This window comes from Carettochelys insculpta, chromosome 12 (assembly GCF_033958435.1).
Source record: "Carettochelys insculpta isolate YL-2023 chromosome 12, ASM3395843v1, whole genome shotgun sequence".
Lineage (NCBI taxonomy): Eukaryota > Metazoa > Chordata > Testudines > Carettochelyidae > Carettochelys > Carettochelys insculpta.
Genome location: NC_134148.1, coordinates 11628699 through 11648401, shown reverse-complemented (window position 1 = coordinate 11648401; position 19703 = coordinate 11628699). Strand labels below are relative to the sequence as shown.

The following is a 19703-nucleotide window of genomic DNA, read 5'->3' as shown; positions in this document are numbered from 1 at the left end:
TACTTCCATTTTAATTTTTTAAGCAAACAACGACAGTGACTTCTTAAAAATCACACTCATTGTCCAGCGCTAGTTGAAAAGCATGCACAATAGGCCAAAACTTTCAGCTTGTGTTCATAAAGTTAAGTACCTAGGGCTTATTCAGAAAGATGGCTAAGAATGTGCCTAATATTCAGAAAGTGAATAGCCCCACTCTGGCCACTGGCATAGTTCCCTCTAAGGCTGAGGGGGAGGTGCAAAATATGCCCCAGCCCCCCGCCAACCAGATCTGGCCTGCCATGACCCTCTTTCCTCTGACCCCGGCCTAACGTCCTACAACCCAAGGGGAGGGTGAGGGCATTCAGGCAGTTTGCCTGCTTGCTGTGCCCAGTCACACCGCTCCTGGAAGCGCCAGGACTGGAGGCTGCTGACAAGCATGTGTCTGTATGCCCCTTGGGAAGAAGAGGGTTCTTTGTGCACTGCCCCCACAGCACCATCTTCACAACTCCCACTGGCTGCCCCATTCCCCCAGAGGGAGTGCAGAAATGTTTGCCAGCAGCAACTGGCAGCTTTGAACCCTGTGGAGCCATCATGACCTGCCTGAGTGCCACAATGTGCCACTGGCCAGTAGCCGGCTACACTGGTAAGTGTCTTCCATCCAGAGCCTGCACTCCCCCCACAACACACACCCTGCACCCCAACCACTACCCCAGCTCACAACCCACTGCTGCATCCAAATTCTCTCTCAGAGGCTGCTCCCAACATTAATATAAAACTGTGGCCTGTGAGCACTTCCAAAATTCTGGGAGTGGCCCTCCTGCAACAGTTATTGTCTGCCCTAGTCAGAGGTATGTGCCTGGGTGACTCCATATGAGGCAAGGAAAATCTGCTCACCTAATTACAGATCAATGTAGGTGGGAAAATAAGAGATGGGGAGATTAAGTCTGGGGCAGCCCATCACCAGCCATATGTGGCAGCCAGGAAGAGAGACCAGTCATCCCAGTGGCAGCCTTGCAGCAATGGTAAGTGTTGCAGGGACAGAAAAGGAGAGAGGCGGAGACACTGACCCAGTCTCTCCTAGCACCTGTTGTGCTGTGGGGGCCGTGAGCACCAATGATTCCTACTAGTATTAGTCTGCCCTTCTGAAAGGGGCTGACAGCTGAGCTCATGGCTTCTAGATCACTCAGGTTAGATCACACTTTGTTAGCCTGAGCAGTACTGACAGCAGTACTGACAGCCATTCAGTCTCCAGTTGCTGCAGTCTGGGCATAGGGGTGGGGGCTGGGATAGCAAATCTAATTCCCGCTGTGCAGAAGGTAACTGTGAGAGGCTGGCTAGGCTCCTTCATACCTCCTCCTTTCAGCGAGAAACTGAGCTAACCTTGCCCACTGAGTACCATTTGCATAATGCTTGCTGAGGAAGGAGCTGACTTGGGAGGAACTGGGGCAGCAGACCAGTCATAGTAGCTAGGTGCAGCCTTTTCCCTGTGCCCAGGGTGTGTGGCTTACATTGGGTCCAAGTTTTTGCACTGTTATTTGTATTTGGGCATACTCCAGTGCCTGTCTCCCCTTGAGCTGTAATCAAGCAGTGCATTCAATTCTGGGCATGAAAGGGCACTTGTAGAAGAGTGGCTGAGTGGCAGTGTTATGAGGCAATGTCTGGAAAAGCTAAATGTATATCATCTAGCTGAATGATGGCTACGGAAAGTATATGACAGATCAGGCCACAACACATTACAAGGGCAATTTCCCCACCTTTTATATTCTCAGGCATGGGAAACCTCACACTTCAGTTAATTTGCTCCATCTACTGGTGCTACTAGTAACAGGTAACCTTTCCCACTTCCTTCCTTTGGCCTCTCACCCCCACTATATGAACCCTGGATTCTAAGTGTCTACTGCGGTCATTTAAAGAAGTAGGTCTAACAATGACCTAATAAATTTGTTGGTCTTCAAAGTGCTGCATGACTGCTTGCTACTCTTAAGATTTTTACTTGGTGACACACGCAGTGTGAAGTCAAGAGAACTTTGCCTGTTTCTAAGTCACTTGTTTGTTTGCTTTATTACTTATTTTTACTGTTTTGTGTGTGAAGTATTAAATTAAGACTTGACATCCCAAAAATTGTATAAACCTGAGTGAATGAATTTTACTTTCCTGTGTCAGAAAATATTGTATTAATATTTGCAGTGAGGGCATGAATATTTCTAGTTGACTCAGACTTGTTTAGCATCTTTAAGATGAGCTGTGTGTGCAGGTAATAAGCATGCAAAAGGGATAATTTTGTGAACTGCTGAAGTCTGTAGCATGCCTATGTTCTGGCAGGTGCTCCATATTGTGAGAGCAGCTTTTCCTCAAGATTTAGCTGTCTATGGTAGGAGTAGGTTATTAAATAGGGCCTGTGGTGCACATTTTTTATGTTTCCACTTAATGGCCACATATTTGTTCTATATATATAGCTGTTTTCAGTATGCCCCATTTTTATATATTTACTAGCTTGAGTTGTTAGGATGATAAAACACATGTACTCTAAGGGTAGTGTTAATTTTCTTTTTATTTGATTTAATATTGAACATCTCTGCCAATGCACCTTGTTAATTATCCCTTGTTTTAATAGTCTCTCTTCTTCCATACCTATGAACATTATAAAAATATAGATTATATCTACATATTTTTTGTTTGTACTGGTGGCACATATCTGCATATTATCTCAAAACTGGTGCTGAACATACCATCATTTGATCCAGGTATAGATGGGAAAAAAAATTAGCAGGAACACAAGTTACTGGAAATATTTAAATTCTTAAAATACACAAAGGACTCACATATAACATTTCTATTGAAGTCAGTGCTCTGTAGGTCTGAGTATCAGACAACTTAGACGTTTAACTAAACTTACTCACTCAATTTGGAATGTTTTGGTCACCAACAAATTGAATATGTAGCCAATACATCAGTAAGGTTAATGTTTTAATGACTACTCTAAGTGTCATTAGGTCTTCACAAAAATAGTAGATGATTTCCAATACAGTATAACAAAAAATAAAAATGCCAGAGTATCATATTTAATGAAAAATTAGTACAAGGAGCTTTTAAGGTATATTAATTACCACTATTGTGGACCCAAACCAACACGTCTTTCTTTTTAGAAGCAGTGTACTCATTTATTATATATACAGATTGACCTCTAGCCTGGGACTCTGGTCCGCCAATATCTGTGGCCCAGCACTTAGAGAAAATCTGGAGCAGCAGGATGACAGATGTTGCCAGAGCAGAGAGCTGGAAGGTGCCTGGGAGCAGGACTGACGGATTTGAGACCAGTGGCCAAGAGGTCAGAGACTGGAGCCTGGAGCTGGGAGTAGGGCTGGCATTGACCTCCCTGGTCTGGCAAACTCCCTGATTCAGGTCTGATCTGGTCCCAGTGGTGCCAAACCAGAAAGGTCCAGCCATTGGTAAAATACAGTGAAGCTGACCTGTGCGTGTGTTTTATCTCCATTGCAATACTTCTAAAGATACCAAGACAAATTCTGAGTATGAACTAAGACCAACCACAATGATTTAGGTTCCACAAAATTTGAAGACAATTTAAAACCTATAATTAGATACAAGAATTTTTCCAGCCTGTAAAATAGGTTGGAGAGGACAGAAAAAAGCCTCCATTGTTTATCAGTGTGGGCTTGCGCGGAATGCCGTATGGACTGGCCTAGGCAATGGGATAATTTTTAGCTTACTGAATACACAATATTTTAAGTTAGCTTGAATATAGAAATAAGATAGCATCCAACAGTCATCCAAAGAAGCTGCAGCTCAAAGCTTGTAGAATATTAGCTTTCGCAGTTAGCTTACAAGTTTGGGTTCGTTTAGTTTGCAGAACAGAAGAGTGAGGGGCAGTTTGACAGCAGCCTTCAACCTCCTGAAAGGGGGTTCTAAAGAGGATGGAGAGAGGCTGTTGTCAGTAGTGACGGATGGCAGAACAAAGAGCAAGGGACTCAAGTTACAGTGGGAGAGGTCTAGGTTGCATATTAGGAAAAAACAATTTCACTAGGAGGCTAGTGAAGTTCTGGACTGGGTTACCTACAGAGGTGGTGGACTCTCCCATCCCTAGAGGTTTTTAAGCCCCAGCTTGAGAAAGCCCTGGCTGGATGATTTGATTAGGGGTGATCTTTTTTGGGGCAAGGGGCTGGACTCCATGACTTCCTGCGGTCTCTTCCAACTCTAGGATTCTATGATTCATAAGGAAAATCAGGACTATAAGCCCTAGGAATCCATTTTGGAGCACTTGGAAGGAAGGGGAAATTATCAAAAGTGCCAACATGGATTCACCAAGGGCAAGTCCTGCCTCACCAATCCGATTAGCTTCTATGACGAGGTAACAAGCTCTGTGGACAAGGGGAAGTCAGTCGACGTAATATACCTTGACTTCAGCAAAGCTTTTGATACAGGTCTCCCAGAACATTCTTGCCCAGAAGTTAAGGAAATATGGATTGGATCCTTGGACTATAAAATGGATAGAAAGCTGGCTTGATGGTTGGGCCCAACAGGGAGTGGTCAATGGCTCAATATCTGGATGGTGGTTGATTTCAAGCCGAGTGCCGCAAGGCTTGGTTCTGGGGCCGGTGCTGTGCAACATCTTTATTAATGATCTGGATGAGGGACTGGACTGCACCCTCAGCAAGTTTGCAGAGGACACAAAGCTAGGGGGAGAGGTAGATACGTTGGAGGGTCAAGAGAGAATCCACAGTGACCCGGATAAATTGAAGGACTGGGCCAAAACAAATCTGATGCAGTTCAACAAGAAGAAGTGTAGAGTCCTGCACCTGGGGCAGAAGAATCCCAAGCTTTGCTCTAGGCTGGGGACAGACTGGCTAAGCAGCAGTACAGCAGAAAGGGATCAAGGGGTTATGGTGGATGAAAGGCTGGATATGAGTAAACAGTGTGCCCTTGTAGCCAAGAAGGCTAACAGCATCTGGAATAGTGTGTCCAGTCTGGGGTCCCCCAGTATAAAAAGGATGTGGATGTGCTGGAGCAGGTTCAGTGGAGGGCAACAAAAATGATTAAGGGACTGGAGCACAAGACCTATGAGGATAGGCTGAGGGATGTGGGCTTGTTTACAGAAGAGAGGACTTAGGGGTGATTTAATAGCAGCACTTCAACTTCCTGAAGGGGATCTCTGAAGAGGAAGATGAGAAACTGGTCTCAGTGGTGTCAGATGACAGAACAAGGAGTAATGGTTTCAAGTTAAGCAGGGAGAGGTGTAGGTTGGAGATCAGGAAAAACTACTTCACCAGGAGGGTGGTGAAGCATTGGAATGCGTTGCCTAGAGAGGTGGTGGATTCTCCTTCCCTCGAGGTTTTTAAATCCCAGCTTGACAAGGTCCTGTTCGGAATGACTTAGTGGCGGTTGATCCTGCTTGAAGCAGGGGGCTGGACTAGATGACCTCCTGAGGTCCCTTCCAGCCCTATGATTCTATGTTTCTAGTGTAATTAATTTGATCAGCAGTTACACTATGTCACAGTAGATCTGCTGAGAGCTGGAATAAAAATCTGACATGTAACCACAACAAATCTATTGATACCACTTTGGGCTATGAACATCAGAAGCATAACTGCAAAACTGCCACAGTAACCGACTTACATATGTGGTAAGAAGAAGGATAATGCCAATGTTATTAAGAGTGGAGAAGTTAGTTACAAGCAAAGGAGGCACAATACATTTATGAACATTCAGAGCAGCCATCAAACCCTGTAACAGGCCACCACAATCTAAGCCAAAAGATATCTCAACTATTGGACTTGCTTGGCATGCTAGAGGCAAGGCAGGACTCTCATGGTCTCCTTCCACTTTCTGTATGTGAATATGCCTATATATGAAATATGATGCTGTAAGTCAAATTAATATTGCACTACTGTTATTTTCTTTTTTGGATGAGAGCATTCATGCTTTTACTACTGTTTATAAAATTATTGAAAATTTCAAATGCTTTTCCAAAGTGAAAGTGCTGCAACTGTGCACAGAAGGCAAGGGCGAAAGTTAAATTATTTTTCCCCCAATATGGGGTTGAGAGGCATATCAGGTAAAGGGGGAGTGTCACATGACCTTTCCACGTGACTCCACCCCCTACCCCAAGCCTGGGGCTCACAAACTCTTCCCTTCTCTTCCCCATCCCAGGTTACATGGATGGCAGGAAACTGGGATCAATGTGGGAGCCAGCGGAGTTTATGGCAGTTCTGTAGCTGCACTGCTCTGGCCCTTTCAGCAGGGAAAGGAGTGGAAGCCCTAGTCCCACCCCTTCTCACTGCAGGAACTACCTCTCCTCTGTCTCTACTTGCACAGCAGCAGCACTGCCAGAGGACAGGGCTGGGCGTTCTGCTCCTTTCCCTGCTGGGAGGAGCAGTGAGGCAAGGAGCTGAACATAGAGAAGTTACTCACCGTAGTAACGATGGTTCTTTGAGATGTGTCCCCGTGGGTGCTCCACAATAGGTGTCGGGCTCGCCCAGCGCTGCAGATCGGAAACTTTCCAGCAGTTTCTCCTGGATCGCGCATGCGCCGGCGCGCACCGCTCCCTTGCGCGTCCCCGGCCACGTGCGCGATCCGGTCCCCGCCAGTTCCTTGACCAACCGCCTCGGATGCTCCTGAAAAATATTAAACAGAGATCCGAAGCGGGGAGGATGGGCAGGTGGTGGAGCACCCACGGGGATACATCTCAAAGAACCATTGTTGCTAAGGTAAGTAACTTCTCTTTCTTCTACAAGTGTCCCCATGGGTGCTCCACGATAGGTGACTACCCAGCAGTAACCCAAGTAAGGAGGTGGGTAATCGGTTTATGTGCAGCTTGCCCCCAAAAGGACCGCTGTCGAGAGGCGGGTATCCTCTTGGAACACCCCATGTAGGGCATAACGCTTGGCGAAGGTGTCATAGGATGACCAGGTCGCCGCTCTACAGATGTCTTTTAATGCGATGCCCTTGAAAAAGGCTGTTGACGCCGCCACCGCCCTGGTGGAGTGAGCCCTCGGCGGGGCCAGCAAAGGAGTCTTTCGAAGTTCGTAGCACATTTTTATACAGGACACAATGTGCTTTGAGATTCTCTGTGAAGAGAGACCCTCTCCTTTTGACCTGGGAGCGAGAGAGACTAGAAGTCTGTCCATTTTCCGGAAGGACTTAGTTCTGTCTATGTAGAAGGCCAACGCCCTCCTCATGTCCAGGAGATGTAGGCATGCCTCCTTGATGGAGCTGTGAGGCTTCGGGTAAAACGAAGGTAAAACTATGGGTTCGTTAAGGTGCAACTCTGAAGAAACTTTAGGAACAAAGGCTGGGTGCAGCCGTAAAGTTACCGCCTCCTTTGAGAATACTATGCAGGGTGGCGTTGCCATAACTGCTGCGAGCTCACTCACCCTGCGAGCTGATGTAATTGCAAGGAGGAAGGTTGTTTTTATCGTAAGGAGATGTAGGGGAACTGTGGCTAAGGGTTCAAATGGTGGGCCCCTTAGCGCACTGAGCACCAGGTCCAAGTCCCACGATGGTGGAAGCGGTTTCCGAGGGGGGTACAGGTTTACCAGCCCCTTCAGGAACCTGGTAACAACAGGATGGGCAAATACCGTGGGCCCCTCCTCTTCATGCCGAAAAGCAAGATATAGCGGCAAGGTGGACCTTTAGCGAGAATAGGGAAAGCCCGCCCCTCTTGAGGTCCAATAAGTATTCTAGTATTACAGGTATAGGAACGTCAAGGGGAGCTAACTGCTTGGCAGAACACCATGCAGTGAATCGAGTCCATTTCTGCTTGTAGGTTTTCCTGGTGGAGGTCCTTCGGCTACTCTCCAGGACTTGTTGTACTCCCTCCGTACATGTGCTTTCTAGGGGGCTGAGCCATGGATTAGCCATGCTTGTAGGCACAGGCCTTGAGGGTGTGGGTGCACTATAGACCCCTGGGCCTGCGTGAGTAGGTCCAGCGCCACCGGAAGGCGGAGCGGTGGGCGGTCCGACATGCACAGAAGCAAGGGGAACCACTGCTGTCGATCCCACGTTGGGACTACTAGAATCATGCGGGCTCTCTCCCTTCTGGCTTTCTGTAAGACCTTGTGGATGAGCACTGTGGGGGGAAATGCGTAAAGTAGGGGGCCCTTCCATGAAATCGCGAATGCATCCCCCAGGGACCCCTGCCCCAATCCTGCCCTGGAGCAGTATTGGGGGCACTTCTTGTTGTGCTGAGTGGCAAACAGACCTATCTGAGGAAACCCCCATGTGTGAAAGATCGGTCGTAGCAGATCGGAGCGGATCTGCCATTTGTGCGTGAGTGCAAAGCGCCTGCTCAGCTGGTCTGCTTTCACATTGTGAGCGCCCGGCAAATACGAGGCTTTCAACGTTATATTGTTGGCGATGCACCAGTTCCACAGCCGGACTGCTTCCGCACATAGGGCACGGGATCGAGCTCCTCCTTGTCGATTTATATAAAACATGGTGGCGGTATTGTCTGTATTGATCCCGACTACTTTGCCCTGTATGTGGTCTCAAAAGTGTTTGCAGGCATTGAACACTGCTCTGAGCTCCAGTATGTTTATGTGCAGTGACTGTTCCGCAGGGGACCATAGTCCTTGCGTCACCTCGTCGCCGATGCGTGCTCCCCATCCTATGTGGGAAGCGTCGGTAATAAGAAAAATAGAGATTTGTGGTTGGTGAAAGGGTACCCCTGTTAGCAGTTTCTTGGGGTTTATCCACCACTGCAGGGATCTGTGCACCTCTGTCGTGGGCGACACCACCCTGCGGACAGTGTGGGATGCCAGCTTGTAGACGCTCGCCAGCCAATGTTGCAGGCTGCGCATATGTAATCTGGCATTCTGCACCACAAACGTCGCCGCCGCCATGTGGCCTAGCAGCTACAAGCACGTTAAGACCGGCACCGTGGGGCTGTATGTAATGACTTGCACCAGCAAACTGATGGCGCGAAAGCGGGTGTCGGGTAGATAGACCCTTGCTGTAATAGAATTTATATGTGCCCCTATAAACTCTATGTCTTGTGTGGGGTCGGTCTTTGACTTCGCGAGGTTGATGACCAGGCCCAGCGAAGAAAACGTGTTTGCTGTTACACGTATCACGCGTAGGACCTCTGCCTTTGAGGCCCCTTTCAATAGGCAGTCGTCCAGGTATGGGAATATAAATACCCCGTCTGTGCAGGTAGGCTGACACCACTGCCAGGGTTTTGGTAAAGACTCTGGGGGCCGAGGAGAGGCCAAACAGAAGAACCTTGTACTGAAAGTGCTCTTTGCCGACCATAAAACGGAGAAAGCGTCTGTGTGCCAGGTGGATCGTTATATGAAAATACGCATCTTGTAAGTCGAGGGCTGCAAACCAATCTCTATCGTCCAGTGCCGTGAGTATAGAGGCGACTGTGATCATCCGAAAACGCTGTTTGCGCAAGTACCGGTTGAGGCCCCAAAGATCTGAGATGGGACTCCAGCCTTCTGTTTTCTTCTCTGTAAGGAAGTAGCGTGAATAAAAACCTTTCCCCTGGAATCGCTCCGGCACTCTTTCCACCGCCCCTATGAACATAAGATGGTCCACCTCCTGTTTGAGTCTCGCCTCGTGGGAAGCGTCCCTGAGGTGGGGCCTGGGTGCAGGTTTCGGCGATGGGAGCGACTGGAAGCAGATTGCATAACCCATGGCTATGATCTCCAGTACCCATTTGTCTGCGGTGATCTTTTGCCATTGGGGGTGGAACGGTCGGAGGCGATGATGGAACATTAGCTGGGAATGGCATTGCGCGATGGTAGGGATAGTGCAGTCCTCGACCTGCCCATCAAACTTGTTGCCTTTGGGCCTGCCCAGAGGATGTGCGGCTTTGTTGAGAACGTCGCCTGGGAGTTCTATACTGTTGCTGCTGTTGATGTCGCCCTTGGTCATAACCCCGTTGGTACTGAGCACGCTGTGGGTGGTACGGGTATCGTCTTTGCTGAGGGTAATACTTTTTCTTCCAATATGGAGGGGTATAAATACCCAGGGTTCTAAGTGTAGCTCTGGAGTCCTTACTGGAGTGGAGGACTGAGTCGGTTGAGTCTGCAAACAACTTCTGCGTGTCAAAGGGAAGATCAACAATCTTCACCTGCAGATCCCTCGGGATACCCGATGTCTGGAGCCAGGATTCTCTACGCATGACCACTGCTGTAGCCGTTGAGCATGCCGCCGTGTCTGCCACGTCCAGGGTGATCTGGACTCCCGTCCTCAAAGCCACGTAGCCCTCTTGCACAATCGCCTTTAGCACCGGCTTCTTATCTTCCGGAAGCGAATCCATGAGAGAAGTAAGCCTGGAGTAATTGTCAAAATTATGGTTTGCTAGATGTGCTGCATAATTTGCCATTCTCAATAGCAGGGTGGAGGAGGAATATACCTTTCTGCCAAACAGCTCTAGCTTCTTGGCATCTTTGTCTGACCCCCCCCGATTTGCACTGGGAAGTCTTTGATCTCTGCTGAGACGATTCTACCACCAGTGAGTTTGGTTGTGGGTGACTAAAGAGGAACTCCATGCCCTTCACCGGGACGAAGTATTTCTTATCCGCTCTCTTGTTTATAGGTGGAGCGGACGCCGGGGTCTGCCATATGGTGGCGGCTGACTCCATGATAGCTTCGTCGAGCAGGATAGCGATTTTGGATGAAGCCGGGGGTCTCAAATTTTTCAGGAGTTTGTGATGTTTCTCCTGTACCTCTGCTGTTTGGATGCCTTGCGTGAAAGCCACCCTTTTAAACAGCTCCTGAAACTGTTTGAGGTCATCCGGGGGAGCAACATCCCCGGGGACCGTAGCTTCGTCAGGGGAGGACGAAGAGGAACCACTAGGGTAAACCTCCCTCGAACTTTCAGGTTCTTGCAGCCGATGGTACACCTGCCCGCTAGAGGCTTGCGAAGGAAAGTCTCGGGGTTCCAAAATTAACTCCCCTTGAGACAGCTGTGTTTCCATTCCTGGCCGAGAGTGTCCGCGGGGGTATTGGACGGCCGGGGAGGACCGGCCCCTAGGTGTATGCCTGGGGTGTCTGTGTCCAGCATGGTAAGAGTGACCATGGCAGCACGGGCACGGGTCTGGGGATGGAGACCTGGACCACTCTCGGGGTGCGTACCCCCGATGTCTGGGAGAGCGAGATCTCCGTGACGATTCAGACAATGGTGAAACTGGTTTGTGACAGTACTCCAAGGGATCCAATCCCAGAAAGGGCGAAGCTGGCCCAAGCCATGGTGACGCTGGTTGGAGGAACGGAGAAGGAGGCTCTGGATAGGTTGGTAGAGACCCAGATCCTCTGGGTCATGTGTGCAGCATAAGGGGAGGGCTGGTTGATAGTAGCATTGCAGCCCTGTCCGGAGAAGGGCTGCGGTGCCGGGTTTTTGCTCTCGCCTTTCCCCTCCCTTGCGGGGCTGGCACTGCCCCCTCCCGTGCCGGGGATCTCGGCCCCGCTGTCGGCGCCGCGCTTGGCACGCTCAGCTGCGGTGCCGCGTGGATAATGTCCTCCGGTGCCTGCAGGCTCCGTGCCTGTTGGCCCTGCACCGCTGGTGCTGCAGGGGTCGGTGCCGCCTGTGGCGGTGCCACCGGTTCCGGCGCTTGCCTGACCGCCGCTCTGAGTGCTGTGCGTGCCGGCTGTTTGGTAATCGGAGGCTCAGCCTCTGCCACGTGCGCTGCTGCGCTGCCACTTGTTTGGGTATGCGGCTGGGGGCTATGTGCTGCGCCCGTCCCGCTCGCTGAGACCGCCGGCAGGGATCGGGCGGGAGAGAGCTTCCTCCATTTCTGCACTGAGGGGGTGAGGGAAGCCGCCTTCCTTTTATGGAGCCCAGGGGCTCCCTCTGGTTGAGGCCTCTCCGGCACGTCAGGCTGGAGAGCCTGATCAAACAAGAGCATTTTCAGCCGCATTTCTCTGTCTTTTCTGGCCCTGGCTGTGAGCTTAGCACAATGGGAACACTTTTGGGTAACGTGTGATTCCCCCAGGCACCGAATGCATTCACTATGCCCATCGGAGGCCGGCATAGCTTCGCGGCAGGACTCACACTTTTTAAAGCCCGAAGAGGACATAGCAGTGAGTCTTTGTGCTGTTAATAGGGTACTTAGCACTGAATTTGTGCCTGTTTACTCTTCGCGGACACCAGCCTGCAGCGGCGGGAGGCCTACTGGCCTTCACATCTACGTGTCTTCTCCACTCCTCTCTGTCTTTTTAGTTTTTTTGTCACTCTCTTGCTTTTCCTCTTGTCCTTTTTTTTTTTTTTTTGGAAAGAAAAACAACAATTTACACGAAAAAAACTCTAGCTAATCTGACTCTGGCTGTAGCCTGAGTGGATTCCGTCTGCAGGCGATGGTGGTTGAGAAGGAACTGGCAGGGACCAGATCGCGCATGTGGCCGGGGATGCGCAAGGGAGCGGCGCACGCTGGGGCATGCGCGATCCAGGAGAAACTGCTGGAAAGTTTCCGATCTGCGGCGCCGGGCGAGCCCGAAACCTATTGTGGAGCACCCATGGGGACACTTGATGAAGAACAGAAGCTTTTCCAGCTGCCATATGACTCTCAGCTGCCCTTCCCCGAGGAGCTGCTGCTGCACAGGAGCGAGAGGAGAGGCAGCTTCATGGAAGGGCTGGAGGCAGTGAGTGTGGTGCCTTCCACATACCCTGTGTCACCTATGACCAGCTGGTACGCTGTACCAAACTTTGCCAGCCAATTTCTGACTGGTAGGGTCATACTGGTTTACTTTCATCTCTGATGGCAATATTTCCAACCAAACAGCATTTCTACTGCTACCAGACCTGATGCTGAACCTATAAGCCTATATAACCTCAAAAGTCTAGCTTATGAATTGGGGATTTTCAAATAAAAGCCTATTAATACAACAATCCTAGGCAGAAGACTTAGTAGGCATGTGCATTGACCTCTTGCAATAAAGAGAATGAATGAAAGCTTAAACCTGCCATTGCTATCTGAGTTCCTGGAGCATCCAAAACAAAACGTCCAGATACATTACCTAACTCTTTTATCTAACTGTAATAATGCAACACATCATTAAGTGAATTTTTGATCAAAATCTGAGTAGCAGCTCTGGGCACAGAGAGGTCCTTACAGGAACACTTTCATTGAAAAAGGGTAGAATTGACATAAGTTGGATCCAGAGTCTTCTTTGAACCACACCCGGTACTTTTCAGCAGTTACATTCTTAAACAACTTTTCAAGCCTCCCCACACGTTCTCTTACCATTCACAAAATTCCCAACATTCAGCAGCATATCACCTTAGGGGAAACTTACAAAGACTCTACTCTAAGATTGATATTGTACACAAAGGTGCACATCTTAAAAAGGTACATGTATTTGGGTACATGCAGAGTTAAATGACCTTTGCACCAAATAACCAGTAGTCTGGGCAGGCCTGTTTTAATATTCTCTCATTTTGCTGACTTACAGTAGTTTTTGATTTAGCTAGAATGGCATGACATGTTCAAAAAAATGTTACCCTTGCAGTAATTTCATCCTTCAATTGAATTTTCTTCAGACATTCATGAGCCGTATGGTCTTTTTTCTGGAACATTAACAGCCCCTGATCCTGTTACAAAGAAGAATAAAAATAAAAGACTGGGTGGGAACATTAAACCCAAATATTGCATACTTAAGTGTCACCTTTTAAGTTCTATCTGCTTTTCTTTCTGTATACATCTAGACCGTATTATGAAAATATAATTTCGTCCCACAATCATCCTAACTTGTCAAAGTAGTTATCATTAGAGATAGATGTTTACATGTTTGGAAAAATAAATTTTAACAAGTGAATTTATATCGATAAATACCATACAAGACTGCTTACCAGCTCACCATCAGTGAAAAGTTAAAAACACTAATTCATTTCCTTAAATTACAGGCAAAATCTTCAAAGTATAGGAGGATACAGTAAAATTAGTTCCACTCATAAATGACAATGGAGTACTAAGCTATGCAAGGATTCAATTCAAGTAGAGTGATGTTATAATAAAAGTTCTTCATAATTAGAGCATTTTAAGGAGCATAACAAGGCACACAAATAACATTACAAGTGCAACATGCACTGCATTTACAGGCTGACATATAGTAACAATTCCAGAACAAATGGTAATAATAATGATAAAATTGCTGCTTCTAATCTAGGTTTTCTAACCTTCCACTAAGTTCTTGGAATCTTCCAAAGAAGTGGGTGCATAGTCTTCACTGGAAACTGATAAATCAACATTGGTCTTCAGATCAAATGATGAACGCAAAAAGTTAAACTTTTGGGGCAATATTTTAAAAATATGGGTTTGAACCTTACAGCATACTTTTTCTGTACCAAACACTCAAATATCATTTAAAAGTTTCAGTCATTTTCAACTACGCATGTCTCTTAAAAGCAGTAATGCTGGAGAGGTTCAATTGGACTGAAAAAGTGTTAACCGAGGGCATGATTTTGCCTGCAATACCTTTACTAATGGACAGTGTAAGTGGGTGAGAAGAAGACTCATTTTGACTAAGTTTCTTAGGAAAACACCACTCTTATTGAAATTACTAAGGCCACATCTACACATGCCCCTGCCTTTTGGAATGATTAATGGAGCACTGACATGCATGTTCAGCACCATAATTAGCATAAAGGCAGTCCATAGTGCTTCTTTCGAAATACAGACTGGCTGCAAAGGCACGGGTGCTTCGAAATAAGTGCCACGCTTCGAAGTTCCCTTATTCCCAAAACAAATTGGGAATAAGAGAATTTCAAAGCATGGGGTTTATTTCAAAGTGCCTGCATCTATACAGCCAGTCTGTGTTTTGAAAGCAGCACTTTCGAAGTGTGACTGGCTGCCATTATGCTAATGAGGTGCTGAGTATGCCTCATTAACCTATTCTGAAGTGCCTCATTAACGTGCCCCTTTTGAAAGCGAGAGGCAGGTGTACACATGACCAAAGAGAATTCCACAATACTATTTTGATTTTTTTTTAATTTAAGTAGCTGTTCAGATTAGATCTGTATTCTAAAAACATAAACATTGTTTACCTTAACAATGGTCTGGCTATGGTCTGAAGAAGTGGGTCTGTCCCACGAAAGCTCACCTACTAAACTATTTTGCTAGTCTTTAAAGTGTTACTTGACTGCTTTTTTTTTTTTTTACCTTAACAGTGATTTTTAGCACATTTGATTCAACAGAAGGAGGACGTGCAAAATCTTCAAATACATAATCCCAGTCTGTTACATGGCCTAGGATCTCCACTTCCTTTACGCACATCAGCCTCCTTTCCAAAAGACAAAAGCATTGTGAAATATTTAACTTCTGCCTAGAGCATGACTATCAGAAGAAAACAAAGTTAATTTTGACTTGCCCTTATATTTATGACAGTCCAGTGATATGCACCCCATGGAGCTGATGATGTTATTTATGGGCTGTGGTGCTGTGACTACTTTCAATATACTCAAAAGTAGCTTGTTTTAGAACAAACGTGTTTGGGGAAAAACTCCCAGCAGTGATTAAAACCACCTTTTCACTGAGGTTGAAAAATCAAAGCTTATCTTCATTGCAAAAGCCAGATCAAGTTTGCTCAACTCGAGAGCAGACACACAGCAAGAAACACAAGCTACACAGAGCTAGTTGAGGAGCTATGGTAACTCAAGCTGTAGCTGCATTATTAGTTGGTGTGTCACCAGCATTCAGACCTCAACCCATATTCCCAACAGGTCAGCTAGCCTGAGTTTTAATTTAACTCTAAGTTAAATTGAGTTTAAATACTTAATTCTAGCTAAACATTTGTGCGTACGAAGGGGTGGGGCAAGAGGCATCAGATTAGGACCTACATTTGAGTAACATCTTGAGCTGATGCTGCAGTGAAGGCAAGTCTTCTCCTTTCCATCAGGACTTTGGCAGTATTTCAATAGGCATTGCATTGTGAATTGCGAGGTTGACTGGTTGTCAAAGTTAACTTAAGAGGGATATTCATGTGGATGGGAGGGCACATTGGGTAAAGTAAAGTCAGAAAGCTGTCACTCATTCTCTTTCTTAGACAGCAAAGACCACATTTCACGTGCTCTTTAGTTTAAGTACTTTTAAAAACACCCAAATGCTTCAACTATTTTTGTCTCAGACCAGTAGGCAGTGCCCTTGTAAGTGATTTTCTCATTGTTCCTAAGTAGTGATAGCTCCATTTATTCTGTTTGTACAAAGAAATCACAAGGGCTATAAATGACACGTTAATATTGGTAAGTTTGTTGGAGCATATAGGATAAAGTAGATGCATAGAGAGTGAATAATTTTAGGCAAAAAATGAAGAAGAAACCTATTCTGGATTTTCATTAACAGTTTGACTGTTATAACAATTTGGGAATCGTTATAATAGTGTAACCTGGTTTACCTATTGACTCAGTGGCAAAAAATCGTGACAAAACTAAACAGGGTACAGAAGTCTGTTCATCTGAAAACATGAAAGTGATTAACTACGCCTCATGCTTGTTCATTTATACTCATTGTATGCCTTCTTGTTTAAGAACCGTTGCATGTAAAATGGCACAAATCACAATGATGTTGATTAAAATGAATTACTAAGCAGCTACATAAATATCAATTGAGATCTGATTCCCTTTTAATTATTATAGGAACAAAATACAGGAAGTGTGGAATATTGGGAAACAGACAACAGGAAAGTTTACACAAGTTTAACAAATTCTACAGGGCAAAGAATAATTGATTTTTAATTATCACACTAAGAAAGGGACAAAGGTCTGAAAACATGGAATACTTCCAAAAGCAGCTTTTGAATAGTTAATTTATACTGGTGGTAATACCTATTGGTAACAACAAGGTTTGCTTTCTTTCTTCCTGGAAGCACACAGTGATATCGATAACTTTCTCCTTCCAGCTTTCTGATATGAGAGTTCTGAAAAAATGAAAACAAAGATTTAAACTGGTTATGTTTAATATTAAAAAAGACGACAGAGGAGGGACCTGATAACAGTGTTCAAATTAGCAAAGTTCTGTTATTAAGAGGCCTTGATCAATTATGTAGGATGAGAAGAGATGGTCTCAATCTACAGCAAGGGAGATTTAGATTTGATATTACAAAAAAACTTTCAAACTACAAAGGTACATAAGCACTAGAATAAGCTTCAAAAATAGGCTACAGAATCCCCATTACTGGAGTTAATTAAAAACAGGCTAGACAAGCTTTCTGCTGATACTTTCAACTGACATTCTTTTTATGCCACTGATGAACAGCAGCTCTTTCCTTCTGCCAAGCGTGGACTCTTGAGCACAAGAGTGAGAATAATATGGCACATTATGTTTAATAAATATGCCTACATTTAAACACAAAGCTCACAGCATGAACCAGAGAAAAAGGTGTTCTATACAAGAAACTATCAGGTTGCATCTACTCAGCACCTCTCATGATCAGGCCTTTTAACAAAGAAAATGTTAACAAGTGATATGTTAGATACAAGTATTTATGGAATGCGTAGGTTGAGAAAGAAGCTTAAGGAAAAAGCATGTTAAATCCAACATCTTCGTTACCTTTCTGAAATACAAGTGGTAGCAAATTAGAGTGAAGTTTAAAAAATGGTTTTGGTCACAGCTAGTTTTTAATGGACTTAAGTATATTAAACCAAGTTCTTAAAATTAGCAATATTTTTAACTGAAATGTGACAGTTCAAGAATGTAAATCCTAAATGGGGCTTGCGTGTAGATCAATGTATACTAACATACACTTAAAATATTCCCCTTTACTTGGCACTGGGGAGGCCACACCTGGAGTATTGCATCCAATTCTGGGGCTCCCACTACATTAAGGATGTGGATGCATTGTAGAGAGTTCAGCGGAGGGCAAAGAAAATTATTAGGGGGCCGAACCACATGACCTATGAGGAGAGGCTGAGGGATCTGGGCTTATTTAGTCTACAGAAGAGTGAGGGAGGATTTAATAGCAGCTGTCAATTACCAAAATGGAGGTACCAAAGGGGATGAAGAGAAGCTGTTCCCAGTAGTGACAGAGGGCAGAACAAAGAGCAATGATCTCTAGCTGCAGTGGGGGGAAGTCTAGGTTGGCTATTAAGAAAAGCTATTTCACTAGGAGAGTGGTGAAGCTATGGAATGGGTTACCCAGGGAAATGGTATAATCTCCAAGTCTGTAAATTTTTAAATCCGGGCTTGACAGAGTCCTGGCTTGGATGATTGAGCTCAGGTTGGTCCTGTTTTGACCAGGGGTCTGGACTCCATGGCCTCCTGAGGTCTCTTTGAGCCCTAGGATTCTATGACATCCACTGAAATCACCCCAGTTTGTATTGACGAATGATATACATACTCCAGTAGAAATCACTCTCCTATGCAAATTATTTCATATTCCTATAATTGCAAAAAGTATTAACTATTTATTAGATATTTTACTGAAAAGCTAACATACTCTATAATAAGAGGTTCTCTACCTTCTCTGTAAAGCACCATTATAAGCCTTTGTAAGTGTATAAAACAGACAAAGCTACTGCTGTCACTTGTAGATTAAACTGAAACTGGCTTCTCCATGGATTTGCAGAAATTATGGGTAATACAACAAAACAAAGCCCCATTTGTGTAACAATGCAGTAGTCAGTCACAACTGCAGTTGTTTTACATTCTGGAGTAGAGAGAGTCAGGAGAACGAATGACACAAACTATCCTAAGTCTTGCTGGTGAGTACATGGGGTTATTTCAACACTCTACCTTGCTGACAAAATGCATTGTAAGCAGGAATTTTAAGTAGGAAATGGTGGAAGCATGGTAAGAAAGTGATTTTCAAATACTTGGGGGGGAAAAAAAAAGACATGGAGAAGTGCGGAAAATGAATTAGTAGCTGGACATTCCCATTAACAAGAGTGAAGAGGGTGAAGAAGGCAAAGGATATTTAGAAGAATGGAGAGAGAGAACATTTGAGAAGATCCAGTCAAGTAACAATGTGAAGGCTACATTTGTTGCAGACAGCAAATGAAACCTAGTGATGGGGCCTTGTGAGGCATACCTTGAGAGAGCTGGCTGGGTGTTCACTGGAGAACTTTAGTTGAATTAGTACTCAAGAAGGTGAGATCGGTTAGTGCTTCAGATAAGACCATCCCAACCCATATGAAAAACACACAGCCGCATGGGACACCATGATGTTTGGGGCACCAAACAATCCCAAATTTCATGGTGTCCTATACAGGTGAGGTAGGATGCCTCTGTCAGCCAGCCCCATCTTCCCACTGCCCTCCTGTCCAAAGGCTGAGCTGACCCAATCCTCCAGCTGTGCCCAGGCCCTGCTCACCAGTGAGCAGCACAAACACAGGCCAGAGGTCTCTGAAGGAGCAGGGGGCAGTAGTGTACCTAGCAGCTGGAGGGAAGCATCAGTTTGCCTTCTAAGTGCTACTTCTCTCAAGTAAGCAGCTGCATGGCTGCCCCTTGCGCCTCATGAGCACTCTGGCCCATGCTTGTGTGGCTCAAAACAATCCATCCTTCCCATCTGCTCCCCTGAGGCTCACGTGCTGCTCCCTCTCTGCCCTGCTCTGTGGCTGCCAACTCGCCTGGACAGGAAGGAATGGACACCATTACAACAAATTGTGTCTGGTCCGAGAGTTGGCAATCCCAGCTCCCAGGGATGATGTTCCTCCTGCCCTGCTGCTCCCCCTGTGGGGTGTGTGTGTCAGTCCTGGATTGCACAGGGCACCAGCATGAGTAGGAAGTGCCCTGCCGTCAGACACAATATGTTCAAGATCAGAAGGATTTCAGAAG

At 46.0% G+C, this 19703-nt stretch overlaps 1 protein-coding gene across 3 annotated transcripts in view; it reads right to left on the bottom strand.

The window, feature by feature from the left end:
* Positions 1–19703, bottom strand: part of VPS13C (vacuolar protein sorting 13 homolog C) — a 262583-nt gene that overhangs the window by 2438 nt on the left and 240442 nt on the right. For all 3 annotated transcript variants that reach the window (XM_075007275.1, XM_075007277.1, XM_075007276.1), the window contains exons 80-82: positions 16757–16848; positions 15096–15216; positions 13439–13528 (exon numbers count right to left, since the gene is read on the bottom strand). In XM_075007275.1, coding sequence (XP_074863376.1) covers positions 13439–13528; positions 15096–15216; positions 16757–16848 — 303 coding nt within the window. The remainder of the gene's footprint in view (positions 1–13438; positions 13529–15095; positions 15217–16756; positions 16849–19703) is intronic.